Below are 13,542 nucleotides of genomic sequence, written 5' to 3'. Positions count from 1 at the left end.
AGCCCCAGACAGTTGTTTGTTAGGTATCATGGTTAGTAATCATGCTCCTGTCTATATTGTAGTGTATATGTTGGAGGTTAACCTAAGCTGGAGCAAGATGTTTTGTGACACTTGATTATCATTTATTTGTGATGTTGGGGATCAAACTGAGGGGTCTTGCTCATGCTAGGCAGATGCTGCCCCATTGTGCAAAATCTCTCTTAGTGATTTTATTTTTAATGTCACTTTGAAAAAAATCCCAGTAGCTACCCAGATGTGGGGGGCACACACTTACAGTCCCAGCCCTTGATGTGCTGTTGGAGAATGACAACTCTGAGGGCAGCAAAACTCTGCTCAAACCCAAGCAAACCATTGGGAGGACTTTGTCGGCCTTATGCATTTTCTCATGTGTGAAGAAACTGATTTAGAAATCACCTTTGGTGAGTGGAGGATGCAGCTGTCTGTATTTCTGAGAACATTATTTAGTTTTCTTAGGACTTCTGAGTTTTCAGAGTAGGCCAAATTTGTGGTGATCTTGCTTTAAAAGTCTGATTAAAATATGATAGGGTAGAGGCTGGGAGTAGTGGCCTACACTTGAAATCCCAGCACTTAGGAGGCAGAGAAAGGAGAATTATGGTTTCACGGCCAGCCCAGATTAGGTAGTGAGAGCCAACCAACCCCACTGAATAATGAAATACTAATACTTTCTCATAGAAAAAGGTGCTTGTTTTAAATACAAAATGAAGTACGTAAGAGATGGCTCCTTGGTTAAGAGCACTTGTTATTCTTGTAGAGGTCTTAGGTTCAATTCCCAGCACCCACATGGTAGTTCACAACCATTCACTCTTGTTGCAGGGGATCAGATGCCCTGTTCTGATGTCCTTTTCTGGCCTACGAGAACACTAGCACTCATATGGCACACATAACATTCATACATGTAGGCAAAACACATGAAATAAAATGAATAAGTCTATGGACATATTTTAAAATACAAATGAAATAATATCAAGTGCTCAAGCACATTACTCTTTCCAGTAACTTCATCTATCAGTTTGATAGTGTCTTTCTAGATTAGTTCTGTGTGTATTTGTGACCATGTACTTAGTATTGCCTTCCCCATATAACTTGTACATGCTTTTGAGTATTATTTTATACCTTGCTTTCCCATAAGCATTATCTTGGGTTTGTTTATATTCCAGTTCTGTCTCACTCTTGTTAACTGGTAGCATAGCAGCCATAATTGACTTTATCTTCTCTGTAGTGGACATCCAGAACTACCTCCACTCTTGTGCTTTCCCCATCTCAGAGAGTGTCACAATGGGTATCCTTTGGCATAGTGTATATGTGTACAAGTATTTCCCTTGACTAGCTGTTAAAGTATTGTCGCTTTTTTCGGTAGTAAAATATTTTAAAATGCTCTATGTGACTTAGGTTAGATTTTGTTTCTCAGTTTTCATTTTAATTTTGTTTTTAAATTTATGCTTAAAGTGTAGATTTTTTTAAAAACAATTGTTTATTTTATTTATTTTTTTGTTTTATTTATTTTTAATGTATGTACAGTGTAATGAGTATACTGTCACTCTCTTCAGACATATCAGAAGAGGGCATCAGATCCCATTACAGATGGTTGTGAGCCACCATGTGGTTGCTGGGAATTGAACTCAAGACCTCTGGAAGAGCAGTCAGTGTTCTTAACCACTGAACCATCTCTCCAGCCCTAAAGTGTAGATTTTTAATCTCATTAAAACAGTTTTTTACTTTTAAGATGATCGTTTGAAGCCCTTCATTAAAGCTTATTGTGTTAGGTAGCATTGTGCTGAGGCTTTATAAAGCATTTTTCAGCAAACAAAAGCTTTGTGAGGCAGGCATTACATAGTCATTTCCATTGTAGATTAGCAAGCAAGCAAAGGAACGTGATGGCAATGGCAGTGCCCATGCTTGAGCAATTCAATCTAGAGTTTAATTACTTAATTACCACCTTTTTGTTCCTGGCCTTCACTTTTCGTGTACCTGCTCATGTGTCAGTCTGGTCACCCCTTTGCACTTCCACCACAGGTCTAGTCTTCTGGGCCTCTGTCTTACAAATGCTTTGTTTCTCTTGAGCCCTTAAGTGGCCTTCTCTTCCTGTCTTTTGAGATTCAGCTCTAGAAGTTAGATCCTTTGGGTTCCCTTTGCTGGCTCTCTTAAATGAAACCAAAACCAGTTTATATTTTTCTCCTCCTGCAGAACTCTGTGTGTCCTGTTCTGTGTTGTAATTATGCTTGTTCTTCTCATGAGACAGAAACGGTACATTTATCTTTGTTGAATGGGTCACTGTTTGGACTTCGGGCATCCTTTTGTGTTTTATGTATGTCCCTCATATCCTATCTTTTCCCTCCCTCACTTCCCTCTTTCTTTTCTTCTTTTAGTTTTATAGAAAACTAAAAGAAGAGATAGAGTCTCACTGTGTAGCACAACCGGGCCTTGAATTTGTGCCTCCTGACTCAGCCTTCAGGCTGCTGGGATTACAGCTCCCTTTGGTAGTACCAGAATTTTCGCATGTTTTCAATGGGAGTATGATGTCAGAATAACTTTTTCTGTTTTCCATGGTGAGATAAGATTTATTCAATGTAGTTTTCCGGTTTTGGGTTATCTGGAGCAGGGGGTTGCTTTTCTTTTGTTTGTCTTACTTTCATACAGTGTGCTTTCTTAAATGTTGCTTTCTGATTTGCTTGCTTTGTGCTTACAGTACAGTAAAATGTCTGTCTTGACCAGAGGCCCCTTCTACTGAATGCAGAACAAATACTCTCTTGTCCAGTTTTCAGTTCTTATAAAGATCTCTGCTCTTGTTTTGAGTGGTGGAAGAACTATATGCTGCTTACATATAGATTACCTGGGTAACTAAATGATGCTGTTTCTTTCTAACTTTTAGGAGGAGGATGAACAACAAAAGATCAATAAGAGAAAAGATAACAAGAAAGCAGATACTGAAGAAGAAGTAAAAATACCAGTTGTGTGTGCTTTAACTCAAGAAGAATCTTCAACCCCATTATCAAATGAAGAGGTAAAGTGAGTCCATGACGACAGTTATTCTGTATACTGCAGGGAGAGGCTGAGCTGAGAGACTTTCTGGAGTCCGAGACTCAAAGGATCTCAAAAAATTTTTATACATAAATTCATAATTTTTAGTTTATTTCTACATCAGTCAATCACCTTGTAGGTTAGTGAGGGTATTGATTGCTGTGATTAAACACCAAGACCAAATTTCAGGTCACACTCCATCATCAAAGGAAGTCAGAGCAGACACTCAGGGCAGGAACGTGGTGTTAGGGACTCATGCAGAGGTCACGGAGGAATGTGGCTCTGGCTTGCTCCTCTTGGATTACTCTGCCTGCTTTCTTGTACAATCAGAACTACCTGCCCAGAGTTGACAGCTCACAATGGATCGGGCCCTTGTACATAAAAAATGTCCCACAAGCTTGCCCGTAGGCACATGCTCTAGTGGGAGCATCTTTTTTGAATTGAAGGTTCCTCTTCCCAAATGACTCTAGCTTGTGTCGACTTGATAAGATAATAAATAACCAGGGCACTTTGTTTGTGTGGAAAGTATGTAGATGAAAATGAGATGAACGTCAGCTGTTTTCTGTTGTTGTAGTTGTTCTTACAGCATTTTAATACTACTTGAAGCATACTGGTTTCATTTATCATTTAAAGTTACTAGATAAAAGTTACTAGATATTTCTTTACTATGGCTAATTCAAATGCCATACATAAGAACAAGTTTCTAAATGATATGTTTTTTTAGTTTTGTTTTGAAGTGGAATTGGAAGATTATTGAAGTTGTTTTTGTTTTTAAATATCAGATTTAAGCACAGAGTTAATAGAAGGGGGAAGGATAAGACACATTTAAATGTGGACTTCTCAAGAGTTGCCTGATGTCCTTTTACATATGTACTATATGTATAATCTTTTATATACATACATACATACATACATACATCCTTACCCACATATATTTACACACATACATGTTTAAGTGTATTTTGCCTGCATATATGTCTATATACCATGTGCATGCACTGCTTACAGAGGCCAAAAGAGGACCTTAGATCCTCTGGAACTGGAATTACCAATGGTTGGGAGATACCAGTGGGTACTGGGAATCAAACACATATGGAAGAGTGTTCTACCGGGGAACCACACCTACAGCCCTAGCGTCTATTTTTAATGTGAATTATAAATATTGCTAAATACATGCTTTTTTGGTGGGGGGGAATGACAGGGTCTTGCTATGTAGTTCAGGCTGACCTTGCTCTCAAGGTTACTTCTTCCTCAGCTTCCTGAACATTTGGGTTGATTACAGAGGCTTGCCACTTGTTCAGTTCCAGTATTATTACGGCGTAAGTTCTGAGGATAGAAGGTAAACTTTGGCAGATTATGTTGATGTTTCGAGGAAGAGTGCAGTTGTTGGGAAGCGGAAGAGGCCCAGAAGTGCAAATGTCAGGTGTCAAGCCTGTTGTCTGTCAGTCACACCTACCGTATGGCAAGGGCCTCTGCGTGGAAGTGTTTCTACTTTTAAGTTTCCTCCTCTGCTGCACCCTCAGTAGTACTGTCTGGTTCTCTTCTCTTCCTTAAGTATGGTTGCGGTCAGACCACTCTTGTACACAGAGCACCACTGACCACTGCAACCTTGTGTAGACTGTTGAGTCCATTTGAAAGAAGATTTTTTTTTTCTTTTTAATTTTTTAAATTGGGTGTGTGGACACACTTATGTGTGGTTATGAGAGTTTGTACATGTGTGTGCACATAACCACACTGTCTAAAAGACATCAGATCCTCTGGAGTTGGAGTGGTTATGAGCTGTCTGACATGGATTCTGAGAGTCAAACTCAGGTCCTCTGTAAAAACAGCAAGTGTTTTTAACCATTGGGCCATTTTTTTTTCAGCCCCAAGAAGGATTTTTTAATAAACAAACAAACAAACAAACAAACAAATCTACTTTAGTATTGGGGGGGTCTGGAAACACCTTAGCATACATGTGGAGGTCAGAGGACTGTTTCTTTCCTCTCATCTTGTGGGGCCTGGGGATCGAACTTAGGTCTTTGGGCTTGGTGGCAAGTACTTTTACCCATTGACCTATTATTTCTCTGGGCCAGAAAAAAAAATCTTCTAATAGCCATATTGGTCATTTTCTTATGCCAAGCTGTTTCCCTCACTTGTTGGTTCCTTAATGTGGAATGCCTGCCTTCCTCTTTCTGGTTATTAAAATTCTCCTGTTAATTCTTCCCAGCTGATGCTCCCTCTTTAGTAAAGGAAACAATGCCTGTCCCTAGTGCCTTTAGGGTAGAACTTAAGGATCCTCCTTTTCCAGTTGAGTGGCCGTTCTAGCTTTACCTCTTGTTCTTAACTTCAGTACAATTGGGCCTGACTGCTTGTGATTCATGCTTCTAAGTCCTGTTTGTGTCATCCCTGTTGCTGATAGTCGTATTTGCATAAGAACCATAGCTACAGCTCAGTGGTTGAGTGCTTGCTTATCATGTGTAAGGCTCTGTGTCTGATATCCAGTCTTGGAAAGGTGGAGACTTCGATCATACACACCTCCCTAACTTTCACCTTCTTTCCCAGCTGGTGAGCGAGTTGTAGTTCAGTTGAACATATTTGCCTAACAGGTATCTTGTTTCTGTTTAATTTACAGATTTACTCTGAGCCATGTGCAGTACAGTTACAGGTGGCTTGTATTTTCATTTTTATTGATCCTTGGCACTAAAAAAAATTTTTTTAAAATTCTGGCAGACACTGAAAAGTATGATGCCATTGTTTTTGTACATTTTTGTTGTTTGTTCTGGAGTACACACCAAGGGCTGCTGGCCCGATTTTGCTCTGCATTTTTTAATACTTAGACTCCAGGAGAATGTCTGTGTCTTTGTGTTCAGCCAGATATTACATGGCATTTGCATCATGCAGTAATCTACCCAGCAACGTTTAGAAAACAGGAAAGGGAGAATGTGTGATTATAAAGAAGTATTTTTCTTATTTTTGTTTGTTTTTAATAGCTTTCTCCTACCATGCATATTATTTCCCAGCCTTTAAAATACGTTTTAGACCTTCTGCTGGGGGATGCACTCAGTGTAGAGTGCTCTGCCAGCATGCGTGAGGCTCTAGGTTCAGTTCTCTACAACCCACATCCACACTGATGTTAGTGAGAGAATCTCTCTCTCTCTCCTCTCTCTCTCTCTCTCTCTCTCTCTCTCTCTCTCTCGTCCTCTCTCTCGTCTCTCATCTCTCTCTCTCTCTCTCTCTCTCTGGGTGTGTGTGTGTTTCTATATTTCAGACTGATATTTTGTATTTTCAGTGTTGAATATAATTGTTTCATGAATTGAATATAATTGTTTTATTTCAGATTCATGATAATTTAATTTGGCTGGTAATATGAAAATCAATATGGAATACTTGGAGACTTAGAATTTATTGCTAAGGATATTTAATATTTTTAAACAACCTTATGTCATCTTTATTTTTGTACTTAGAATATGCTTTTTCACTATGAAAAGGAATAGAAAAATATGGAACATTTGTGGAGTGCAGGAAGGGCTTTACAAATAAAAATAATTGTTTTGACCACCCAGAGACAACTGTCTCTAGTGTTTTTGTCATGTGTCAATCTCCTATTTCTGTATTCTTTCCCAGGATAACAGAAATATGTTCCCACTTATATTGCTTGTTTGTTTTGCTCTATTTTGTTTGAGACAGACCTTTATGTAGCCCAGGCTGGCCTTGAGCTTCTGTGCGTTCTGCCTCTATTTTCCATGTGCTGGGATTACAGGTATATGTCATCATGCCTGACTGGAACTTGGCAGATATACTCTATATTGTTACCACATATTTATGAGCATCCTACTTGCTTAAATCTACTTTAACGTTTTGTCACTCTTAAATTTTTTAACCCATTTAATCGAATTTTAATATAAATGTACTATAAGCTCTTTGGCCATTTCCCTACTACTTTGTGACCAGGTTTTAATTTATGAGGTGGCTGGCGGCATGAGGAAGGCAGTATCTTTGGAACAGTTTGCTATTACATTTTTCTGTCTTCTTTTTCTCTCAAGCCCAGTATGTGTTGAACAAGTTTTGTGCCACTGCTGTGCATTGCCGTCCCATGCTTTTCCTAGAAATGACCGAGAGCCATGACATGCCGTACAGGCACACAGAGAAACTCAGGACTGGCTAGTTTGAATAATTCTGGCAGCCTTTGGGTCATAGGAATTGCTTTAGTTGTTTGGGATCTACCTGTTCCGGGTGATTTGGAACAGGGTAAGTAATGGCTTGGTGAAATTTGGGGTTACAAGTTCCGAGACTGTTGGGTTTACATATCCCTAAGTAGGCAGTAGTTAGTGCTAGACGGTCAGGACTCCAAGATGCGAAAACACAGTGAACTATAGAATAAACATAACATACCACTTATCAAATTGGTTATTATTATTTTTACTGATATAATGTTTTCATTAAATAACAATGTAATGTTATTATATGTAATTTTCCTTGTGTTTTGTGTACCATGTGTATACAGTATTGGATTCCTTTGGGACTGGAGTTTAAATATATTTGTGAACCAACAGTGTGGGTGCTGGGAACCAAACCTGGGCCATCTCAAAGAACGGTCCTGTGTTCTAACCACTGAGCCATCTCTCCAGCCCTGATTGTTAGGGTTTTTAAGTTTATTTTGAAAAGTTTACAGAATGGGTTTTTAGTCTCCTTTGTTATTATTTGGGACAATTGCCATCAATGGCTTAATTAAACTAGTTTTGTTTTCCAGCAATTTTCAATTTCAGATGAGTGAAATATTTGAAAGAAAATAGAAAAATTAACATGAAAATAAAAAGTTTCTACAGCCAGGCAGTGTGTGGTGCAAACCTTTAATCCCAGCACTTGGGAGGCAGAGGCAGGTGGATTTCTGAGTTCGAGGCCAGCCTGGTCTACAGAGTGAGTTCCAGGACAGCCAAGGCTATTCAGAAAAACCCTGTCTCGAAAAACCAAAAAACAAACAAAACAAAAAGTTTGTACATAGCCCTGGCTGTTCTGTAACTCAGTACGCAGACCAGGCTGGCCTCGAACTCACAGAGCTCTGTATACTGATCCTCCTAAGTGCTGGGGTTAAGGTTGCACTTAGTTATCTTTGTACAATGGTTATTTCCTATTGTTTATCCAAAGACTTCTGAGTCCATCTGTCTGATGAGTGTCTGTACTTGGATCTTAAGCAGGCTCTTCACACTTACACACCCAACACTGAGCTAGCTGCTTGTGATGTTTGCCAGCTCATTTCCTGACCAGATGTTTCTCCTCGAGGTCCTAGAACATGAGTTCATCTCTATCTTGTATGGTTCTGTACAGTATTATAAGAGCCTGTTTGCTTGCTTAAACTCTCAAGAAACTGTACATATCTTAAAATTAGAAGCTGTATTTTGTTTATATGTCTAACCTGTGCCTGAGTAGTACCCAGCATACAGAAGAGATTTCCTTGATAAGTGGTTGTTAAGTGATTATATGAAGGCAGCAAATTGATTATGTTTAATGTGTGGCCGTGTGTGTGTGTGTGTGTGTGTGTGTGTGTGTGTGTGTGCGTGTGCGTGTGCGTGCGTGCGCGCGCGCGCGCATTACATGGTAGTTATTCTCTTTGGGGATTCAGAGAATTATCTAACTTGAAAATGTCTTTTCACGTTTCAGGAGCATTTAGACAGCACCCATGGGTCAGTCCATTCCTTAGATGCAGACTTGCTGTTACCATCTGGAGATCCATTCAGTAAGTCGGACAATGACATGTTTAAAGATGGACTCAGGAGAGCTCAGTCTACAGACAGCTTGGGAACCGCAAGCTCATTGCAATCCAAAGCTTTAGGCTATAACTACAAAGCAAAATCTGCTGGAAATTTGGATGAGTCGGATTTTGGACCACTGGTTGGAGCAGATTCTGTTTCTGAGAACTTTGATACTGTGTCCCTTGGGTCACTACAGATGCCAAGTGGATTTATGTTAACCAAAGATCAAGAAAGAGCAATTAAGGCAATGACACCTGAGCAGGAGGAGACAGCGTCCCTCCTCTCCAGTGTTACCCAGGGTATGGAGAGTGCATATGTATCTCCTAGTGGTTACCGCTTAGTGAGTGAGACGGAATGGAATCTCCTGCAGAAAGAGGTGAGATATTCTGACCTTGTTTCTTTGTTCTCTTTTTTGTTTTGAGACAGTTTCATGTAGCCCAAGCTAGCCCCAACTTACTATACAGTGAAGATGACCTTGAAACTCAGAAGCTGTCTCTTGATCCTCCTGCCTGCACCTTTCCAGCACTGTGATTGTAGGTGAGCAAAACTACAGTTTGCTCTCTTCTCACTGGAGGAATTAGGTAACTGCTATTCATTGTTGATTTAGGAGATAGTTCCTGGAGTCAGTTCGGGCCTGTGCTGCCAGCAAGAATGTGTTAGCACATACCCACCCCTTGTCGAGTCTGCTTTATCTCTTCTATCTGACTGTCACAGGAAGCTGGCTAGCCAATGGTGTTAACAAACACCACAGAACAGCCTGAATTGGAGTTTTCAGTTTACTGAAGCTGAGTGAATGCTATGACTCACTCGTTTTTCCTTTACGTTTATAAAATGTAGAACTGGTCAAGTACCTGATATAGAGTGTGGGTTTAGGAGGATTGGGAAACATGGGAGAGGGAAAAAAGGCACCCTTGATGAAAAGTAATTTTTCTCAAAATATTTTTAAATGTAAAGATTAGATATTAACAATCTAAGTAGTATCAGTGTGGTGGCACACAGCTTTGATCCCAGCATTCAGGAGGCAGAGACAGGCGGGTCTTTATGAGTTTGAGGCCAGCCAGGTCTACAAAATGTGTCTAGGACAGCCAGGGTGCTGTTACACAGAGAAAAACCCTATCTGGAAAAACAAAACTAGAAAGGAATCTAAGCTGTGTTTGTACACTGCTTTACAGACCCCAAGCCCTTTCACATACCTCACCTCTGAGCTTTCTGATTATAGGTGAGGCCGGCGGACCATAGCTGTGCTCAGTTACAGACAGGCTCAGAGAGAGCGAGCAAAACCTGCGTTAGAATGTAGGTGTTCTGGCCTTAGTGCTTTCCCTTCTTAGGGCTCTTTCTCTGAAAAGAAGCACCTGATAAATGCAGCAGCCTGCTAAACCTAAATAAATTGTCCTTGAGCCATGCTGGGCATGTCAAGAACATGCTGCTTCCTGGAGCTTGTGATGGGGGACTTGGTGCTGCCTTTCTCTTCTTCCTCCTTTTGGTTAGGTAGTATTGAGTGCATGGTGTAGCACCTTGTTTGCTTTCTGTGTTCTTCAAATGTGGTGTTTTGTGGTCCTTGGTGCTAAGTTGTGTCCCTTGTTTTTCTACCATACTTGTACTAGAGGTTACAACTTTTAGAATCTGACTGACTATATTTTATTTTAATTTTTTCCTGTAAATCTTTGAAGCATTTACTCTGTGCTATGCATTAGAGTAACACTGATAAGAATGTGCGTTCATTCCTTGAGTATGAGACAGAATTATTTTGTTTTGGCTGATACGTGGTAATTTTGGCGCCCTTCAGGTACATAATGCTGGAAATAAGCTTGGTAGACGTTGTGATATGTGTTCCAATTATGAAAAACAGTTACAAGGAATTCAGATTCAGGAAGCTGAAACGAGAGACCAGGTGAGTTTCATTAGAGCCATAGAATTGTCTTTTTTTTTTTTTTCTCTATCTGTCTGCTTTATGAAGTGTATCTATGGAATAATCTAGCACATATAGTGGCAACAGTGGCAGCTACTTTCTAATGAGAACTCAGTAGGACTCTGGATATTCACTCTTCATTAGCATGCCAACACTATACCAGCCAACTTAGCCCTCAGAGGTGCTAACAGCACCTTAGCCTTTCTTTGCACCCCATTACCCAAACACTTAAGCCTGATGCTGGCCTAACCTCATCCTCACAGTGAATTTAGTGGTACAGATATGAGAGGGTAAAATTTACTGTGGCCTCTGACTGGAAAAGCCAGCCGGATGTCAGGATGACCAGAATTTGGATTCGTTGCTTACTGCCTGTTTGCTGTAAATTTGTTGACTTGATTAATGGTGATTTGTAGGGCATAGAAGTTAAGCTCTTGCAGGCTTGGACTACTGGACTTGAGGGTAAAGTTCTTTTCCAAATACAGAGTAGAAGAGTGGGGCATTGGTAACAGTGTAGCATTTAACAAGAGTAGCCTTGTGAGAGTGTGTCAGGAAAGGAGTATTTTTCTTTGGTTCTTATGAGGATTACTTACTGCCTTTGCCATCAGAATTGAAGGTTAGAATAAAGATCTGGTATTTCAGGTGTCACTGATACTCAGTTCCTCATCTGTAGTCTTTTTAAATTAACTAATAGCTTACAGGTGGATTTCTAAAGCTACTTAAACAACTAAGATAATATGGTAGGCTTTTGATACTCTGATGTGGGAAAAGGCTGTCTTGGATTCCTTAGTTATTTCTGTAGACTTCTGTAGATGCCTCTTGTTTGCTGGTGTTTACTGGATCCTAGCAATTCAGATACAGCTGAAAGATGGTTCTGGCCCATAAGGAGCTTTCAGCATTACAAGCTGAAGCACAAGTTCAGTCTGTCTGGTTCTTAGAGATGAACATCTAGATTAGAGGAGGCTGTGTAGCTTAGCTGTAGGTTCAGGAAAGGTAGCACTTGGGAGAAGAACTAGGGAAGGGGAAAATATATTCAAGGTGGGAAATGTACAGAGTCATGAAAGAGAATGGTATGTTCTAGGACACATGACTGGCCTGTGAGTTTATAAGCTAGTGTGAGAAGGAGCTGCACAGGAAGGCCAGGATGAGACCAGAGGAGAGGAGATAATTAGAGGAATTACGTTGAAGCCTAGCAACTTGGAGGCATAATTGCTTTTAAATAGGAAAAACATTATAATTTCACTTTTACAAAATTTATAAGGTTCTTCTGAATCCTAGGGGCCTAGCAGGGAAGAGGTTTTCAAACGAGAATATGTATGTGAAAAGCTGTTGCTAACTGTAAAGCACAATATAATTCTTGAGGTCATTCATTTTTTGTTTTTTTTATTGATAATCCCCCCCTACCCCCCCCCCCCCCAATTTTTTTTTTAACTCACAAAAGAATTATGGGTTGAGGGTTTAGCATAGTGGTAGAGCCCTTGCCTAGCATGCATGAGGCTCTGGGTTAACAACAACAGCAAAAATTCAACTGCTTCTTTCTGGTTGACTTTTTAAATTATATAGGTGAAAAAACTGCAGTTAATGCTCAGGCAAGCTAATGACCAACTAGAGAAGACAATGAAAGAGAAACAGGAGCTAGAGGACTTTCTCAAGCAGAGTGCCGAGGACTCCAGCCACCAGGTGAGGGATGCATGGGAGAGGACTCGCTTGTTAAATTCCATTTATGGTTTCAGAAAAGTATAGTTGCTTTGTTTCTTCTGATTTGAAGATTTAGCAATTCTATCTGAGATACAAAGTGTAAAGGATTTTATTTATATTTTAATTGTGTGTATGTGTTTTGCCTGCATGTATATGTACCACATGCATCCTTGGTTCCCTGGAAGGTCAGAAGAGGGGGTCTGATCCCCTGCAACTGGAATTATAGATAGTTGTGAGCCACCATGTGTATTCTAGGAACAAAATTCTGGTCCTCTTCAAGAGCAACAAGTTTCTTAACTGTTGAGTTGTCTCTCCAGCATCTTGTTATCTATTATTCAAGATTTTTCTTTTAACAGACTTAATGCATTCTAATGGCTCTGAGGGCTTTGGATTTCCGTGTGTGGTGTGGTGTGTGTGTGTGTGTGTGTGTGTGTGTTTACTGGGTTCACCCTGATATAACCTCATTAATAAGAAAGATAGGACTTGCCGGGCAGTGGTGGCGCACGCCTTTAATCCCGGCAAGGATTATTTAATCCCACCAAGGCTATTCAGAAAAACCCTGTCTCGAAAAACCAAAAAAAAAAAAAAAAAAAAAAAAAAAAAAAAAAAAGCTAGGACTTACTGGCTGGAAATGTAGCTCAATTGATGGAGTGCTTGTCTAGTGTAAGCACTTGCTTTGATCTCAAGCACTGTATAAACTGGGGGTGGAAGTACACACCTAGTATCTCATCTCTTGAGAGGTAGGGACAACCTACCATTATTAAGAACAATTTTTTTTTTTTAAAAGATTGGATTTGTCTGTGTTGTTCTAGAACTCACTCTGTAGACCATGCTGGCCTTGAACTCAGTTCCGACTGCCTCTGCCTCTTGAGTGCTAGGATTAAAGGTTTGTGCCACCACAGCCCAGCTAGAAACAAAATTCTAACAATAATTTTTTAAATGCGTAGAGAGAATTATTTTTATTAGTTTTTGTGTGTGAATGATTAATTTTCAAATAATTCCCTCCCCATGAATATTAACACTAATTCAAAATAGTCAAGAGTTAAACGGTGTCAGTTGCTCTTGAATACCTACCTTAGAAGGTTGTACTCAGAAAGGAGTTTATTTATCCTTTAAAGGTGTGCCGTCTCCTCTCTTTCTCTCCTTCATATCCTTCCATTTTAAAGA

General features: G+C 39.9%; 1 protein-coding gene across 2 annotated transcripts in view; it reads left to right on the top strand.

The window, feature by feature from the left end:
* Nucleotides 1–13,542, top strand: part of Rabep1 (rabaptin, RAB GTPase binding effector protein 1) — an 82,964-nt gene that overhangs the window by 52,684 nt on the left and 16,738 nt on the right. For both annotated transcript variants that reach the window (XM_034505492.2, XM_034505493.2), the window contains exons 8-11: nucleotides 2,891–3,022; nucleotides 8,680–9,147; nucleotides 10,558–10,662; nucleotides 12,241–12,357. In XM_034505492.2, the coding sequence (XP_034361383.1) occupies nucleotides 2,891–3,022; nucleotides 8,680–9,147; nucleotides 10,558–10,662; nucleotides 12,241–12,357 (822 nt within the window). The remainder of the gene's footprint in view (nucleotides 1–2,890; nucleotides 3,023–8,679; nucleotides 9,148–10,557; nucleotides 10,663–12,240; nucleotides 12,358–13,542) is intronic.

Source organism: Arvicanthis niloticus, chromosome 6 (assembly GCF_011762505.2).
Source record: "Arvicanthis niloticus isolate mArvNil1 chromosome 6, mArvNil1.pat.X, whole genome shotgun sequence".
Taxonomy (NCBI): Eukaryota; Metazoa; Chordata; class Mammalia; order Rodentia; family Muridae; genus Arvicanthis; species Arvicanthis niloticus.
The sequence above is the reverse complement of the archived record's forward strand: the minus strand, read 5'-3'. Positions and strand labels throughout refer to the sequence as shown.